Source organism: Sycon ciliatum, chromosome 5 (genome assembly GCF_964019385.1).
Source record: "Sycon ciliatum chromosome 5, ocSycCili1.1, whole genome shotgun sequence".
Lineage (NCBI taxonomy): Eukaryota > Metazoa > Porifera > Calcarea > Leucosolenida > Sycettidae > Sycon > Sycon ciliatum.
In genome coordinates this window covers 20,388,088-20,405,721 of record NC_088647.1, presented here as the reverse complement: position 1 = coordinate 20,405,721, position 17,634 = coordinate 20,388,088, and the positions used below count along the sequence as shown (strand labels likewise).

General features: G+C 45.0%; 1 protein-coding gene and 1 long non-coding RNA gene across 2 annotated transcripts in view; one reads left to right on the top strand and one right to left on the bottom strand.

Annotated features, from left to right (window-relative positions):
• Positions 1-2,530: 2,530 nt before the first annotated feature.
• Positions 2,531-5,056, bottom strand: LOC135816661 (uncharacterized). The gene is made up of 2 exons (XR_010553441.1): positions 4,791-5,056; positions 2,531-3,236 (listed from the first exon to the last, which is right to left on the bottom strand). It is a non-coding gene; the product is annotated as an uncharacterized LOC135816661 (long non-coding RNA).
• A 5,007-nt stretch (positions 5,057-10,063) lies between these two features.
• Positions 10,064-17,634, top strand: part of LOC135817976 (uncharacterized) — an 11,525-nt gene continuing 3,954 nt past the window's right edge. The window contains exons 1-5 of the mRNA XM_065331275.1: positions 10,064-10,554; positions 13,376-13,399; positions 14,082-14,132; positions 14,507-14,634; positions 17,355-17,472. Of these exons, the coding sequence (XP_065187347.1) occupies positions 10,354-10,554; positions 13,376-13,399; positions 14,082-14,132; positions 14,507-14,634; positions 17,355-17,472 (522 nt within the window). The 5' untranslated portion in view covers positions 10,064-10,353. The remainder of the gene's footprint in view (positions 10,555-13,375; positions 13,400-14,081; positions 14,133-14,506; positions 14,635-17,354; positions 17,473-17,634) is intronic.

Genomic DNA, 17,634 nt, shown 5'->3' with positions numbered 1-17,634 from the left:
TGGTGAAGTGTTGTGGCGGAGAGCTAGAGCCGGGTCGGCTCCGTAAACATGGTAAATCGGCTCTACAACGCTCACAAGTATTTGTTGCTACACGTACAGGTACATGTACATGCAAGAGTATAATTATAACCGGCCGGGGGTTATTATACTTTTACTTACATTTATCCATCCCTTAGTATTGACTCGCATAGATTTTTGCCATACCTAAGCAGTCAAATATTCCTGCATATTTCACTCCTTAGGGCTATATTGACTGCAGTCGTCCCTCTCTAATCCGGCACCTTTTGCTACGGCGTTTTCTGCAGGATTAACGAGGGTGCTGGATTAAGAAATCCTGCCCTACCCCCCCCCCCCCCCCAATCCCGAAAAGATTGTCTGGGTTCGAAAGGGGGCATGTCAACTGAGAGTACACTGTACAACGCATACATGGCATTACCTAATCAGCATGCGGCACAGGACGTGTTTGATAGTTCGCGTGTGAATGCGAGGGTAAGTACACGGTTTTCTCGTTAGTTGCATGCAAGAGAGACGATGCGACAGAAAGCAAAGCCGTTTGTAGTTTTCTCTCTCGCACTGGTAATGGTCTGCTGTTGGAGTTGAAATGCTAAGACATAATCCTTGTTTCGCTCTTCTGTGTAGTGTGAAGAGGTCAACGAACATGTAGAGCTCACTTTGATGAAGTAGGCAAGGCTGTGAGCGCTGTGGCTCAAAGCGATAGGCCCTAAATCTTACGAGATATTTCGAGTGCTATTGTTTGTTGCGAGCGCTTCGTCTTCGATGAGTTCTGCCTCTTTCCTGGCAGCTGCCCTCCTATAGGACCAACCACGAAGTGACTGTACTCATCTGCAGCCGATCAGTGTTATATTGTCCAAGAAGATATCGTTTTCGCCAAGCCAGTGCCCCGCCAAAGACCATCGCCGTGTCACACCGTCGGAACGAGTTAATGATGAGAAACATCATTCGCGCGAGCGTGATGAAGAACTATTTCGAAAGACAACATAGTCTTTACCCCCGAGACGACAACTATGCGCACGTCCTGCAAGGGGAGAATGTCACCAGCGACATCAACGAAGACGACGGCAGTATTTCGGAAACCTGGAGTCAGCGGAGGTCGTCAAGCTCCTCCGCAACCCGGTACATGTACAATAGGTGACATGTCGACACGAGCGTGCGGAAACACAGCATACACTGTAGTAATTATAGCAATAAAAACTGCTTTATGGCAGTTTTCTAAAAAAAGTTATTGTGTTCTAGTCCATGGACCCCGTCTAAAAAGTAAGAAATTACCGAAATGTGATAGCTGAAAATTAAAATTTCACCCAAAACCTCACAATAATCACAACACTTGAAATGCTGCTTTCAACTTTAACTTGTACTGCACCAACAATTGGCAACATGCATGCATAGGAAAGAGGATCACGAGGGGAAAAGGTCTTCTACATGTAGCTTTTAATTCTGTGTGTGATTATTGTGAGGTTTTGTGTGAAATTTTAATTTTCAGCTATCACATTTCGGTAATTTCTTACTTTTTAGACGGGGTCCATGGACTAGAACACAATAACTTTTTTTAGAAAACTGCCATAAAGCAGTTTTTATTGCTATAATTTCTTTTATTTTTTTCTGTCACCAATCAATGGAATGCCCTACATGTAGGCAAGAGTACATAACCCCGGGGTTATGTACTCTTGCCTACATGTATATCATTATTGAAATGATGGCCTTCACATCATATCAAGAGTACATAACCCCAAGAGCCGTAACACCCTCTCTCTTTGTATTGGCCGGTGTTCTCACTGTGCTATGAGATGCTGCAATAAATAAATAAAATAAATAAGAGTGTGCAACTTCTATGCTGTGCTGCGACGGCAGAACTTCACATCACGTGACATGGTTCAAAAGGTTATGCTGGCAAACAGTGCAAAGTGACCACATCATCGGCACATGTGCACAAGAGAGTTGTACCCAAAGCTGGGCTGCGTACAACCCAGCATGCAGTATCTATCATGCACAGAGTGCACGGGTTCATCACGTGATGTGAAGTTCTGCCGTCGCCGACCCCATAGCTGCACACTCTTGGGGTTATGTACTCTTGATCATATCAATACCGTATTATACGCATTGACGTGCAAGCCTTTTCCTGCAGAAAATGGCACTAGCATGATAATGCATGTTCTTCTGCGGGGGAACATGTGAGCAGTCCTTTCCCAAACGACCAATCCCGATATAACAGATTTCGAGGGTTTTTTTGCCGGGAAACGTTCTCAAGCTTGAGAAAATTCGAATTTGTCTAGTTTTGGGGTATGTATGAAACAGGGTTATCGGCCTGGTCGAGCAGTGAAGGCTTCTTCCACATCCCTTGAATTATTTCATATGAAAGGTAATCAGTTTGGCAATGCCCTGCCGCCAGGAGAATGCAAACAACGCGATAGAATGCGTCCCGGGTGGTAGGGATCATTTTTCTAAGTGCTATAAAATAGCCGACATCGATGCGAAAGTCGGCCTCAAAGTCGACATGGACGTCTTGAACAGGTGAGATCAATCAAAATATCAATGGAGAACACCCTTAAGAATAGATGTATAGTGTTTCTAAGCTTCCAACCCTTGTGTGCTCAAGTGAAAATTGAACATATTTGGACGTGAATATATCACCAGACAAGACCTGATACTGCAGTACATTAATCATTCAATGGGTATACAGTATACAACCACCATACAAACACGAGCAGGAGAATGAACGGATAGGAGAAGAGTTGGTTACCCATTGCTGTTCAACAAAGAGAAGCACATACTAAAAGTTGAATTGGATGAAAAGTATTTACAATTCACAATTACATGTACATGTATCACTTTCTGTGATGTAACACTTGCAGCGAGGAAATGCCTGTCGCGCAGACGCGCACTGTCGCAAGCAGTTGTAGGGCCACTGTCCCAGAAGTTGGCAAAAACATAACTCTTGCCAAGCGCGTTGTACACGAATGGAGTGCAGTTCACTAGGCTGGGTGCACGTGAGGGTACTACGCCCAGCACTTAGATGTCGCAGAAGCAAAACAGATTGTGAATCATCTGTCGCGGTTGCAGCTCATCGCAGGTGTTGCATGTTGCGCATCGTGGAAAGCAGTTCATGTATTGGGAATTGAGCTTCAGTAATAACAGAAAGAGGATCCCAGAGGATGACCGACACCGCTGACACTCTTCTGTGCAAAGTTTTGATGACGATGCTTGATTGAGACGTTAACCTGCAATGGAAAACAAACAGCAGATGATACTGATTATATATATTAGGTATGGATTATACCATGAGTATGAGGGGCATACCGCGATTACTTTCGAGAGTGCGTTAGGACGCGGGACAAGTGGGGGACTCGGTATACACAGAGTACGAATGGTATAATCCATTTGCATGGTACTTTCCTAAATACAGAGTGTGACCAACACGAAAGCCGCTTAGCTCACACTCGACGGGGCGCAACGGGACGCGACGTAAGGATTGACGGGAACCGACGGAACAGTTATGACGCCGACAGACAGCGTCCAATGTGAACACCAGGAATGGGAACGCAACCGTTCTACCCTACAGATTGGGAAGCAAGGGGAAGAGTTGGTCAGTTCAACTTTTCAGACCGTAGACGAGGACGCAAGCGTACAAAACAACTGCATTCTAGTGTGAACAGGTAATGTGTCGTGCGCTGACCCCTCCCGATGCGCACAACAGTACACTTAGGTTTTTTTAACATTTCGAACACGGTCAACACTACGCTTCCCATGATAACTCGCCGAATGGCTAGCACAACTGATTCAAATTTTAGGAAGATAAGATTTCGTGTCACTTCTTGAAAATCGCAATAGCTGCTGCATGTCGTGTCAAACTACATGTTGTGTCTTACGAATCGTACAAGATTTTACAGCTCACCCCGGCCGTCCGAACAGGCCCTTACGTTCCATACCGTCAGCGTTACGTCGAATACGAACTAGGCTTAAAGTTTCCTTATTCTCGAAGTGACCCATGTGAACCGAGTGGGGTATATCGCTGAATATATCCCGCTTAGAACGGCCGCTGATGAATCCATAGGCGTGCATACAATGCATACATGTCATGTTGAATATGCCGCCAGCATCAAGGCGGTGGGAACTACAACTGCATGCATACAGTGCAGCAGCCCTAGGCAACATCTCACTAAATGTAGAAGATATGGTGGGCAAATGATTACGGTCATAGAACAGATGTCATTAAATGACATCTGTTCTATGACCGTAATCATTTGCCCACCATATCTTTATGGTGCATGCCATTACAAGAACCAGCATTTTTATGGAACGGATGGTACTAATACGGCGAAATGTCTACGGATTCAAGATAACTCACAACAGACTTAGGCAAGAACATGGTAAAACTGAGCAATGGACTGGCACATTCAAGACTAATTCATACTTCATTTCATGAACGCAATGCGCACAAGCGAAGGTCGCGCGATGGACCAAACAAGTAACTCAACTCAAGATCAAGTCAACTTTCTCGTCGCAAACGGCCGTTGTGACGTGTTTCCCTTACGCAAAGCGAAGTGTGAACGAGGCTTTACTCTACAGATCCAAAACTGTAAACCAGTGAAGACTACAGCTTAGAAGACGGTATTATAATGGTGTGCATTGTAGATCTACTTGCCAAATGTGTGTGATCCTCTATGTAACATACATGTACATAGGGCCAAGCAAGCACAGCAAGTTCTGAATTTTAGGTATTTCGAGGTCCTGAACAGGTCAGATTTGTCTTGTAAGTGATAGGTATTGCTTACCTCTAGATGTTGCCGCCTTCGTGCTGGCCGAAAACGCTGCGTGCTCTGGCGATAATCCGGCTTGAAATTAGGTGCATAAAAATGCCAATTTCAGCTTCGTTCACAACATTTTCGATATACGTCTCCTCTACGAAACTTCACTAAAAATATATTTGCCGAAAGAGCGTCCCGTAAAGAATACATGGTGTGAAATAAAACGAGGTGGTGCAAAGTAAAACTACGTAGGCCATGTAAAACGGCTTCCATCTCTCAGAACCAATTTAGGACAGTTCACAAATTTGAGAACATTTTTTCGCTTTCGCGGCAAAAATCAGTCAAGAATCTGTTATATCGGGATTAGTGGGAGAGGTCTTTTTTTTGCGCGTCTGGGGAAGGACTGGAGTAGTGGTGGTTATACTTTTTTATACGGAGTTCATTCTGTGCATGTTGCTGTTGCAGAATTTCATGACTCTGTCATAAATTTGTCTTGCCTTTCAGATATTTCAGATTTCCCCACCCTCGATCAGATTTATTTGAGAAATGTAGCCATGCGCCAGGTGCGTGTCGCAGATGTTTTTGTTGATTCTGTGTTTATAATGGTTTATAATCATGGGTTATCGTGATAACGTCATCCACCATCATATTGCACTGAAATCGTAATCCTGTTGATGTCAATACAACTTTGGAAGTAGTTCAATGACTTCAAACTGTTAGTCCGCGATTTTCTAAAACAACACAGCAAAGGAGGAACAATAAACATGTATTAAAATGTAAACAAATACATTGCCGAGTCCGACACCTCGTTCCAACAACTACACTGATCCTGAGGATAAAAGGGTCAAGGCTATGGTTGGAGATACTGATACTGAGAGATAAACAAGGCACTCCTTGATAATAAAATCTTACACATCTTTTGGTGAGCATGAATGATATCCAGTCGAACCTCTTGACGACGAACACCAAGGGACCGATGGTATTTATTCTGTGAGTTTGTCTTAACCTATTTTATAACGAGTGAATACAATTATTTCTCCAATAGACATACGAATAGATTTCTTCTACAGCGAAAGATTCTAAGCCACACCGACTCATTGACTCATCTCGTATGAAACAAAAGAGTCACTAGAGAGGTTCTGCAAAACGAAAATGCGTACAAACATCATGAAGTGCGAAACTTCGCACGAACTTTCGCAACTTTGGAAGCGAAACTTGCAGGGAACACGAAATGAACTGTCGTAGGAAATTTCGTGAGATCGGGTCATGGCGTACGTGCACTTGGCCCGCGCAAACTACGAAAATGTGCAGAACGCAAAGTTCGTGCAAAAATTCGTACACATTTTCACAAGGACTGTCGCGATACTTCGTTCGAATTTTCGTTTTGCAGAACCTCTCTACTGAACCTTTCTTTAGCAACATGACGGCAACTGAAACAGCAACAGAGAAAGTACGACACATGTACTGCACATTCTTGCAGGTACTACAGGTACTACAAACAGATTGCAGATCGTAATTCTTGCTTTGGCGGCACGAAACTTTATTTGGGGCAGTGCAATCTCGGCGGTACTCACAAATCAAACTGCCCGGACTCGAGTAAACAAATGCAATCATACAAGTACGAGATTTTCACGAGACAAGACTGCACCCATTGGCTTGTTTCGTATGTAGCAAAGAAGTTACTGAACCTCTCCACAATGGAGATTTTCCCTGATATGCGAATTTATTTGGCAAACTCGGTCAATGAGTCCTTGAACCTTTCCCTCCAGATTGGGAACTGCCAACGATAGTATGCCACTGACCAGTGCCTTACTTGTAACGTACTAATGTGCAATGAATATGAGTATTTCGACAACACATCTAACATAAGCCTTACCGTCAAGAAGGTGAACTCGCGTTCTTCGCACACTGTAGGCAAGGGCAAAAAGATAAAAATGGATCTAAATCCGAATAAAATCAGCACACGTTTCCGTAAATGAAAGGGTGAGCATAAGCAAATGAATCGAAGGAAACTGGTCAACTCAGAGATCACCTGTCATTGAGTATTCCGTAAAAGGAGGCCTCGGCAGCGGAAAAGCTAAATTTAGAAAGGAGATCCTGTCAGCTTTTCCATTATATATTTCATTCCGCCCAAAATCAGCACACTTTTCGTAAATGTAAGAGTCAACACAAGCAAATGAATCAAAGTGAACTGGTCAACTCACCTGTCATTGAGTAATATTCCGCGAAAGGAGGTCTCAGCAGCGCCGAAACGAAATAAGCCAGGCCAGGAGACGAAATATCCGAAACAGCTCATGCAAGAAGCAGTTCCAAAGAAGGAAGTTCCTCGTGCACGCACATCCGAAAAGGCAACAACAAAAAGTCTGCAATGCACACGCATGCGGCCAGCCGGCCGCGCGATGGTAGGAGCCATGGAGTAGCTCCGGGGTCCAGGACCAGGTACCGAGCATCTTACGTAGAAACTTACGTAGCTACGTAGACAACGTGTCTGAATAGCGGTGTCGTTAGGTAGCGCCATGTGAACACAATAATAGGGAGGTTCTGCTATACGTGAAACGTAGAGAAATCACGTAGAGAGCAGGTGTTTGGGTTAGAGTCTGCGGCTTCGCGTGTTTTGGCTCCAGATTTCTACGCGGAGATGGGGTTCTCTACGTTGTGGCACACGCAGAGAAAATGCGTACGGATTTGCTGGGTATCGATCAACTGCATGCAGAAAACTGCCAAATATGGAAGGGGAAATTCCCAGTGCACATTCCACGTGACTTCTCTAGGTGAAACGTAGAGCAGAACAGGATTTCTTTACGTTACGGGAACGCGAAGAAAGTTCGCGTGATTCTTTGCGTCGCGTTCCCAAAACGTAGAGCAGAACCTCCCTACTAGAAAAGCTGACAGGATCGCTTTTCTAAATGTTGCGAGAGTTTGCGGAAGGAGTCCAAGTCGGGAAATCCATCAGCTCCAAAAGCTACCTGTAGGTGGGCGATGAGAGTCCAGCTTCAGACTACAACAGTCAGGACTTGTAAATAGTTGAACTTTGTGAAGCGGCAGATCGAGTTAGTTAGCTGAAATCGTAGCCTGTTGCAGTATGTCGGCGCTATGTAGCTTGCATTTTTTACGGAGAGTCCATCGCCACGCGAATGTTTCTCTCCTCACCGAGAGCTTGCTGGCCTCCAAACTCCGTCAGGGTCTGCCTAAGGTACCGAAAGTCCTTTGACTAGCTGCTGGCAGGACTCCATCAAATCCTTTAGCTTCAGCTCGGCGAGCAAAAGTCTCTCTCTCCTCCGCCATGAGCTGACACACACAAACTGAATACAAAACGATGCACTTCACACGTGCTGGCTTGCCCGCGTGCCCCGTTTCACGAACCCAGACAATCTTTTCGGGATATTGGTCTATTGCATGCATGTATCATACGTCAAAACGCAGGGTTTTTCCGTGTCGACCCAAGTATTTGGTGCATGGCTTTATATTCTCAACTGTTCTCCAGGAATATACACAGTGCTAGTGATAAAGTAAAACAGAGAACATTTTCAGATGTACTCTTGCACACACACGCACACACACACACCTGAAAATTGGCAGGACACTACTCCTTGCTAAAATAAGAAAGTATGGTTGACTGCTTAGCCGTTGTCTCCTGGACAACATTGACCCTCTTGAGAAGGCCACGCAAGCAGTCGACATCATGCAGGTCGAACGTTATAGTTAGTTGTAGAACGTCAGTACCGTCGGTCAGTGTCGTGCAATGTTATCGCATGAGCTGATTGTTTAGTAACTGGTAGTGTTAGTGGACAGTATAGCGTAACTTGTAGTTCCTTGGTCTTTCTCTTTGTATAAATAGAGTCAGGGTTCGGAAAAGTCCTAACCAGGGAGTAGTACGTATTGTACTACTCCCTGGTCTTAACAACCAACCGAACTGAACTCTCCCGCGCGAGGTCGAGTACAATTGTCAACTGAACTGAACTCTGAAGTGGCCCCGCGCGCGCGGCACTGACCAGACTGGCCTAGCCTGGCCTGGCAAGGAGTGCACCTTTACGACTGCCGGATTAGGAAATCAAACTACGTGCAGTTTGAGCGATTCGTTTCAAAAAGTCACTGCCGGAGGCGGAATTCAAGTGCCGGATTAAGATGTAGGAATTGAACGAAAAAAATCGGTTTCGTCAGAAAGTGCGCCGGTTGGCAAGGGTTCCGGATAAACAAGTGCCGGATTAGAGAGGGACGACTGTATTTGACTGCTTAGGCCAAAGTTAGGGTTGCGCAGTTGAACGGTGCCTAGTGCAGCATTTTCGGTGGTGCAACGATTGTGCAATCATAAAACCGGGATTCATGAGGTTATCGTTCTGGAATTTGAAATACGGACTGTTTGTCGTGATAAATCTAATACAGTCGTCCCTCTCTAATCCGGCACCTTTTGCTACGGCATTTTCTGCTGGATTAACGAGGGTGCTGGATTAAGAAACCCTGCCCTTTGACCCGGCCCTACCCAATTACATGCATGTATCATACGTCAAAACGCAGGGTTTGTCCGTGTCGACCCCAGTATTTGGTGCACGGCTTTATATTCTCAACTTTTCTCCAGGAATATACACAGTGATAAAGTAAAACAGAGAACATGTTCACATGTATACGTACTCTTGCACACACACGCACAGTCGATTTACGACTAGTAGTAGTAGAATTTATTATTTTACTAGGGAACTCCCAACAGGCGTTGCCTTTTTACTGGGAACCCTAGGACTGCCGGATTATGAAATCAAACTACGTGCAGTTTGAGCGATTCGTTTCAAAAAGTCACTGCCAGAGGCGGAATTCAAGTGCCGGATTAAGATGTAGGAATTGAACGAAAAAAATCGGTTTCATCAGAAGTGCGCCGGTTGGCAAGGGTTCCGGATAAACAAGTGCCGGATTAGAGAGGGACGACTGTATTGACTTCGTACTTGGTCAGTATGAAATAAAAGACCTCGTAAAAGACCTCGGCTTCGCCTCGGTCTTTTACTCGGCTTTTATTTCCTATATTGACCTCGTACTCAGTCAATATAATTATTAGATACGTACATGTACATGTATTTGTGGCATTTGCCGGTGTTACATCATACATGATCGTTGAGTTCGCAGGCCTCCTATCGATCCTCGAGCTCGTGCATATGCAGGCGATCGATTGTCATGATCCATTTGAGCTCATGAGCTAGCTGCATTTGCGCATATGCATGCGAGCTATCTAGCATAGCTAGCATATCATATCACTGATGTAGATGTCCACGTGCACATGCCGTGATAGCTCGCATACACGAGCTAGCTAGCTCGACGAAGCTAGGCCTGCTTCTTTTTCCTTTTTTTAGAGAATGTTACGCTATTAATTCCGTATTCGTAATCAGGTTAGCCACTACCGCTGCTTAGTGCAACTGTCGCTTCAGCTCAGATCTTCCAGGGCCGTGAGCTCCAGTCCAGAGCTGCTTACATGTCTCAGCGGGCTTGCTGGTATTCCTTCTACCTGGAGGACTACAGAGGATGATGACGAGCCCAATGAACTGATAGTGATACTGTGATTGCAATACAATACTTTTATCATAATAATACGATAGAACAGTCCGCAATGGTGAAGTGTTGTGGCGGAGAGCTAGAGCCGGGTCGGCTCCGTAAATCGGCTCTAGTCGCGCTCAAGTTGCTACACGTATTTGTGGCATTTGCCGGTGTTACGGGCGTGATCGTTGAGTTCGCTAGGCCGCCACCATTTTTCGACTCCTTCTTCGAAGGGCACGATGACCTACCGGACATCACTGATGTATTTCGCCACGTGAGTAAAAAAAACACAAAAAAACATCCAGCCTAACCATGTGTTAGAAACCATACGGTCATGTGACTCACAATCGTTTTCTTGAATGGCAAACGGACCAGCAATCAGTAAGGCCCTCTTCAGACTAGGTACAAAACAGCCTATAAGTCACATTTACATAGAAGTTTCCAAGACAACAACAAGAATCTGGCGGGAAGCCTAAAAAGCTGCCCAATCCTTTCAGGCAGGGTGCCAACCCTTGTACAAGGCAACTTTCCTGCATTTATCGTACTTTCACCAGGCAGTTGTACGAACTTTGTACCCGGGTACGACTGTCCAATGCTTCCACACATCCCAGGCCCCTTGCGCAATTTCGTAGGGTCAAAGGTTGCCTGTAAATTGCATGTAAAATGTGTAGTCTGAATGCAGGCATGGAAAAATGTTGCCTTTTAGGTTTTATGTGATTTTGTACTGGATTTTCTATGTACGTAGTCTGATGAGGGCCTAAGGCCGCAACCACACTACGTAAAAATCACAGTACAAATTTTCATGCATATCTCAGTACAAGTCGGTAAGCAACCACACTACACTTTTCGGTCTGCATACATGTAGATGACGTTTTCGCGCGACCAGCACGTGACGTTGTCGTACCAAAGCGTGCGCTGGAAAAGACCGGGAAATTCAAAACCAATGCTGATGCTGATGCTATGTACGACAACCAGGTACAAAAACAAAGTTGTACACAGGAGATGGAGCGCGAAAACGACGAAAACGACAAATGTGGCTTTCTACAGGGGTGCGCCAGTTGCTGAAAACCTACAAAGCGCATTTTGCATTTCGCACGCGTCGGCATGACGATTTCTACTGTAATGCCGTTTGTACGTGATTTTGTACCTAGTGTGGTTGCAGCCTAAATGAACCAGATCACAACATTCTATGCATTCACAAGCGGAAGCTGATCAATAAAATCTAACATCTGACCCCATGCGGGCCATGGCAGTAGTACATGCAGTAGTACCAGTAGGCCTAGGGGTGAGTGGATTCGTACAGTACTACTGTAGTACAGTGCTCAATGACATCATCGCCTAGTGGATTCGATATTCGTACAGTACTACTACTGTAGTACAGTGCTCAATGACATCATCGCCTAGTGGATTCGTACAATACTGTACTACTGTAGTACAGTGCTCAATGACATCATCGCCTAGTGGATTCGTACAATACTGTACTACTGTAGTACAGTGCTCAATGACATCATCGCCTAGTGGATTCGTACAATACTGTACTACTGTAGTACAGTGCTCAATGACATCATCGCGGAACTCAAGTTTGCGCCTTGCACCGTCTCGCAGACCGGTGTTCGCAGGTCTAGGGCTGCGCGCAACACCCGGCGCGTATTTGAGAAACTCGACTGGATTTCATTGAGCGGCACTGTAGTTTGACAGACCCACCAAACGAGTCAGTACAAGACCTAAACCCCGTTTGCATGCTGCGTCCATGTATCGTTACCCCGACTATCGTATCAGGCCTCGGGTACCCGATCTGGGCAGGGCTGTTTCGCACCCGGAAAAAATCTATTCCGCTTCCAAGCAGTATCTGAATCTTCTCTATTTCCCAGTCACGGTGCACTGTATTTTCAAGCCGAAGTAAAATAGTGCACACTACAGTCCATTCAGAAAAGGTTGATATCCTAGCTTTTGGCCATAAACGGGTCAAATTTTGAGTTTTCGTCTGCTTTTTTTGGCAATCCCCCATGGAATGCTCTTCCAATTGTGTTTTTGAAGTGTATTTCTCCAAAAAGCAAGCCATAACAAGACTAGGATTTCAGCTTTCTGCTTTGTCCCCAAAGCACTGAATTGGGTAAAAACCATGAAAATCCAGGCCGTTTACTCCACTTGCATAACAGTACATTTGCGGTTTGAACCCCAGTTGAGGTGCCTTTTTGGACCCTTTTCAAGTTTCGAATCGTGCGGCACTGCACAGTGAAACACAAAATCGCCAAACACGGGAGCTCTCCAGAGCCAGAGCTCAACCTTTTCTGAATGGACTGTAGCCCTTTAGACCAAGTCATAGACCTACAATTCTGTGTCAATATTTATACTATACCAACTACTATAATTATACTGATGAGGCCGTTATGGCCGAAACAGCTTGCTGTCTACAGCATTGGGTACTACTATAATTATGTATCGGGGGGGGGGGGGGGGGGGGGTAGTGCCTGCGTGTGATCTGCACTACCCGTGGATGCTGTCGGGTGTTGCGTGTCTGTGACAGTGTGCGACATGTGTGTGCTCCCTTTAGCTCCGCTCATTGATACAGTCGGGCATGCATGTATTCATGCTTTGTAGCCAACATGTCATACAGTCAACTTTGCTAATAACGACGACTGTGGATATCACGACAATTCACGACTCGAATAACGACAGAATTTCCATGCCCAAAGCAAAGTCCCATCCACCTGTAATACATGTACATGTAACGAGACTTCGGGTATAAGGACACTTCGCGAATACGGACACTTTCCTGATGCCCCGCCGAGTGTCGTTATACGCGAAGTTGACTGTATATGTGTTCAGATGTCTGTCTGTCAGTGTTTGTCCTACCATACGTGTGTCCCCCGGTACGCAAGTTTTGTGCTTACGGACGCAACCTTTATGGACCAACCCTGCCCCATCGAGGTTTGATCATTTTGGTCGAAATATTCGGCTGTAAATTTAAAAGGTGTCAGCAAGTTAGAAATCAGCATGTAAACATTGTAAATTTGTAAGCAAGTCAGAAACTGCCTAGGAAATTCCATGGTGTTTGTGTGTATGCTGTTGTGCTGCCTATTTGTCTTTTGCAGATCAATCCTGTCATGCATGACCAGGTAAGACCACAGTAAGCTCAAAGAACACACAGCCATGCATGATGTAATCATACTCGTGATGCAATCACAAGCTTGATGAATGGTGCAATCACAATGATGAATGATGTACTACGTAGTAATAGCAAAAAAACCATCCTGATGTAATCACTGGCATGATGTAATCACTGTCATGATGTAATCACTGGCATGATGTAATCACTGTCATGATGTAATCACTGGCATGATGTAATCACTGGCATGATGTAATCACTGGCATGATGTAATCACAACCATACGCTTTCTATGCTGAAGCAGTACACAGGACCCGTCCTGTGTTATTATTTTAATTAACGTTATTCTTTACTGTCCTGTATCGATGCACCTTGATGCACCTTATCACGTGATCTGATTAGAGATGTACAAGTATCAGCATCCAGTCACTCTGAAATGTCTGTGTGTAGTGTGTGTGTGTGTGTGTGTGTGTGTACGTGTGTGTTTGCGCACGCGCGCGCGCGCGCGCGCACGCGCGCGTGTGTGTGTGTGTGTGTGTGTGTGTGTGTGTGTGTGTTTGTATGCATGTGGCATTTTCCGAAGGGCAGACTAATGACACCGATTGTTCAAATTCTGGTGTACATACTAGTACATCGTAGCTGTCTTTATGTACATACTAGTAGTGTATCTGCCTCTGTGTGTGCCACTTCAGACCTCGCAAATCCGGCAGCTTATGGACGTACCTGTTCTATTTGTTGGATTGGTAAGTTTCTAGCTTACAGTTACATGCAACTTCCTTTTCTTCTCCATCCTCATCACTATCCCTGATCATGGACTCTCGATAATGACAAATATTTAACTCGGATACTGAGTCAGTAAAATAGAATCAGATGGATACCAGGCATGTATTGATTCAGAGTTTTGCCAGCTGGCCGGGAACCACTTTGAATGTACCCCAGACGTTGGCCCCGACCAACATCATGCAGTGCACGAGTGTTCCACATCCGGCCTAGAGGTTGTGAGTTCAGCTATTTGCTTGACTGGCACAGTGGGAGGCTACCGGTGTGATCTTGCTAGGAATAACAATCACTGTCATTGTGTGTGTCGCCTGCATGTCCTCTTTCTCCCTGCCGGTAGCTGTACGTTGGTGCTGTGCTGTACCTTCGATTCAACTTTGAAGCTTGGCTGCTGACCGGCGTGTGCTTTCTGAACTACCTCCTCTATTTCACGGTGAACTCCTGGGCCAAGTCCTACTTTGAGTGGCGGTAAGTTGACCCCATTTCACTTCCCTTTCACCCCATCCACCCCTCCTGGAGCCCCCCCCCCCTGATAACTATCCATTTACTTTTGGAGAATACTTCAAATAAAACGGTCTGAACTAATGAATGAAGTATGAGGCTTGGGCATTTTTTGATGTGTGTACAACTGGGTTGCCACACCTGCCGACATGTCAGTAGCCTGCTGATTTTTGAGGCCTGTCATGATGAGGCTGCCGACAATTGACCTTCTCCTGCCGACAACAGCCATGGAAGTGTCCAAGTTTGACCTTGTGCTTGGTTTTGAAGTCCCCACTTCCATCCCATATGCCACCGCCCCCGCTGTACAGCATCTGATGGTTCTGTGATATTCAGAAAAAAAGAAGAAGAAAAATGATCCAGATTTTGGTTTTTACTGCTCATCACGAGTGTTTCCGTAGCTCATTCCTTAGGTGCTTAGCGAATCATCAGCTGTCTGGGAAATACAGAAAACTCAGCCTGAGTCTCACGCAAAGCCGTGAAAGGTTTTCTTAACAGTTCCGAGTGCGCGTGTGCGTATGTATTGGGGTTACCCTGAAGGGAGGGGGGGGGGGGAGGGGTCCGGGGGCAAAGCCCCCGGCTGATGCATTTTTATTTTTTCCATCCTCCTGATATTTGGCTATAATGATGTGGCAACACTGGTACAAGTATGCAGTTCCGATTGAGATGGTTTGCTGCTGGTCGAGGCGCTTGAGTCCGATGATAACGGAGTAGCCTACACTGTTATGATTGTTTTAAACATTCATATAGCGTAGGCTACTGTATGACCCAAACACCTTGGCCAGCTGCAACCCCACTAGTGTGCAGCGCATCTGGAAAAAGGTAGTTGCCCAGCGTCAAGAAAATTTTACGGTAAAAAGGGGAATAGTTGTGCTTCATGCGTTCTACCAGACTTTGAGGCATGGAGAGATGCCAGGCCTGGCGGAACCGATCCGGTTGGTCAAGCCATTGCCGGACTTTTGGCCACCAACATGTGTTTACTGCTGAGGAGGTCATGTGTATACCCTCCATATCATACACAAACTGTATGAAAGTCATGTGTATACCCTCCATATCATACACAAACTGTATGAAAGTCATGTGTGTACCCTCCATATCATACACAAACTGTATGAAAGTCATGTGTATACCCTCCATATCATACACAAACTGTATGAAAGTCATGTGTATACCCTCCATATCATACACAAACTGTATGAAAGTCATGTGTATACCCCCCATATCATACACAAACTGTATGAAAGTCATGTGTGTACCCTCCATATCATACACAAACTGTATGAAAGTCATGTGTATACCCTCCATATCATACACAAACTGTATGAAAGTCATGTGTGTACCCTCCATATCATACACACACTGTATGAAAGTCATGTGTATACCCTCCATATCATACACAAACTGTATGAAAGTCATGTGTATACCCTCCATATCATACACAAACTGTATGAAAGTCATGTGTGTACCCTCCATATCATACACACACTGTATGAAAGTCATGTGTATACCCTCCATATCATACACAAACTGTATGAAAGTCATGTGTATACCCTCCATATCATACACAAACTGTATGAAAGTCATGTGTATACCCTCCATATCATACACAAACTGTATGAAAGTCATGTGTATACCCTCCATATCATACACAAACTGTATGAAAGTCATGTGTATACCCTCGGCTCCATATCATACACAAACTGTATGAAAGTCATGTGTATACCCTCGGCTCCATATCATACACAAACTGTATGAAAGTCATCTGTATACCCTCGGCTCCATATCATACACAAACGGTATGAAAGTCATGTGTATATCCTCGGCTCCATATCATACACAAACTGTAGGAAAGTCATGTGTATACCCTCGGCTCCATATCATACACAAACTGTATGAAAGTCATGTGTATACCCTCCATATCATACACAAACTGTATGAAAGTCATGTGTATACCCTCGGCTCCATGTCATACACAAACTGTATGAAAGTCATGTGTATACCCTCGGCTCCATATCATACACAAACTGTATGAAAGTCATGTGTATACCCTCCATATCATACACAAACTGTATGAAAGTCATGTGTATACCCTCGGCTCCGTATCATACACAAACTGTATGAAAGTCATGTGTATACCCTCGGCTCCATGTCATACACAAACTGTATGAAAGTCATGTGTATACCCTCGGCTCCATATCATACACAAACTGTATGAAAGTCATGTGTATACCCTCGGCTCCATATCATACACAAACTGTATGAAAGTCATGTGTATACCCTCCATATCATACACAAACTGTATGAAAGTCATGTGTATACCCTCGGCTCCATGTCATACACAAACTGTATGAAAGTCATGTGTATACCCTCGGCTCCATATCATCCACAAACTGTATGAAAGTCATGTGTATACCCTCCATATCATACACAAACTGTATGAAAGTCATGTGTATACCCTCCATATCATACACAAACTGTATGAAAGTCATGTGTATACCCTCGGCTCCATATCATACACAAACTGTATGAAAGGTTGGGGTATATGGCCAGACCAATCAAAAACTGCTTCTGCCGGTGCTGGATGCCAATTGGCTTTCTCTAGTGTGTTTGCTTCCGCCGGCTGCTGCTTCTGCTGCGTGCGTGTTCATGCTTTCATGACGTATGTACATGTGCACTATATTGGCATGCAGGTACTTCTACTACCGGGGCGTGGGCATATCGCTGCAGCTTGCTGGGTTGACAATGGTCGCTACTTTCTCCGTGACGCTGGTGATGCGCAAGCGCAAACGCCTCATGTTCCATATGAAGGTTCGGTCCAGCCCTTGGAAATGCTTTTATCTTCATGTGTAATACAATGAAGCCTGTCTGAGACAGACGGCCACTTACAGGCCTTCAAAACGTGACTCCTGTGTTCAGGTGGACTCCTTATCCAAGGTCATTTGACTGGAAATGCTCGTGGTCCTCTGGGAC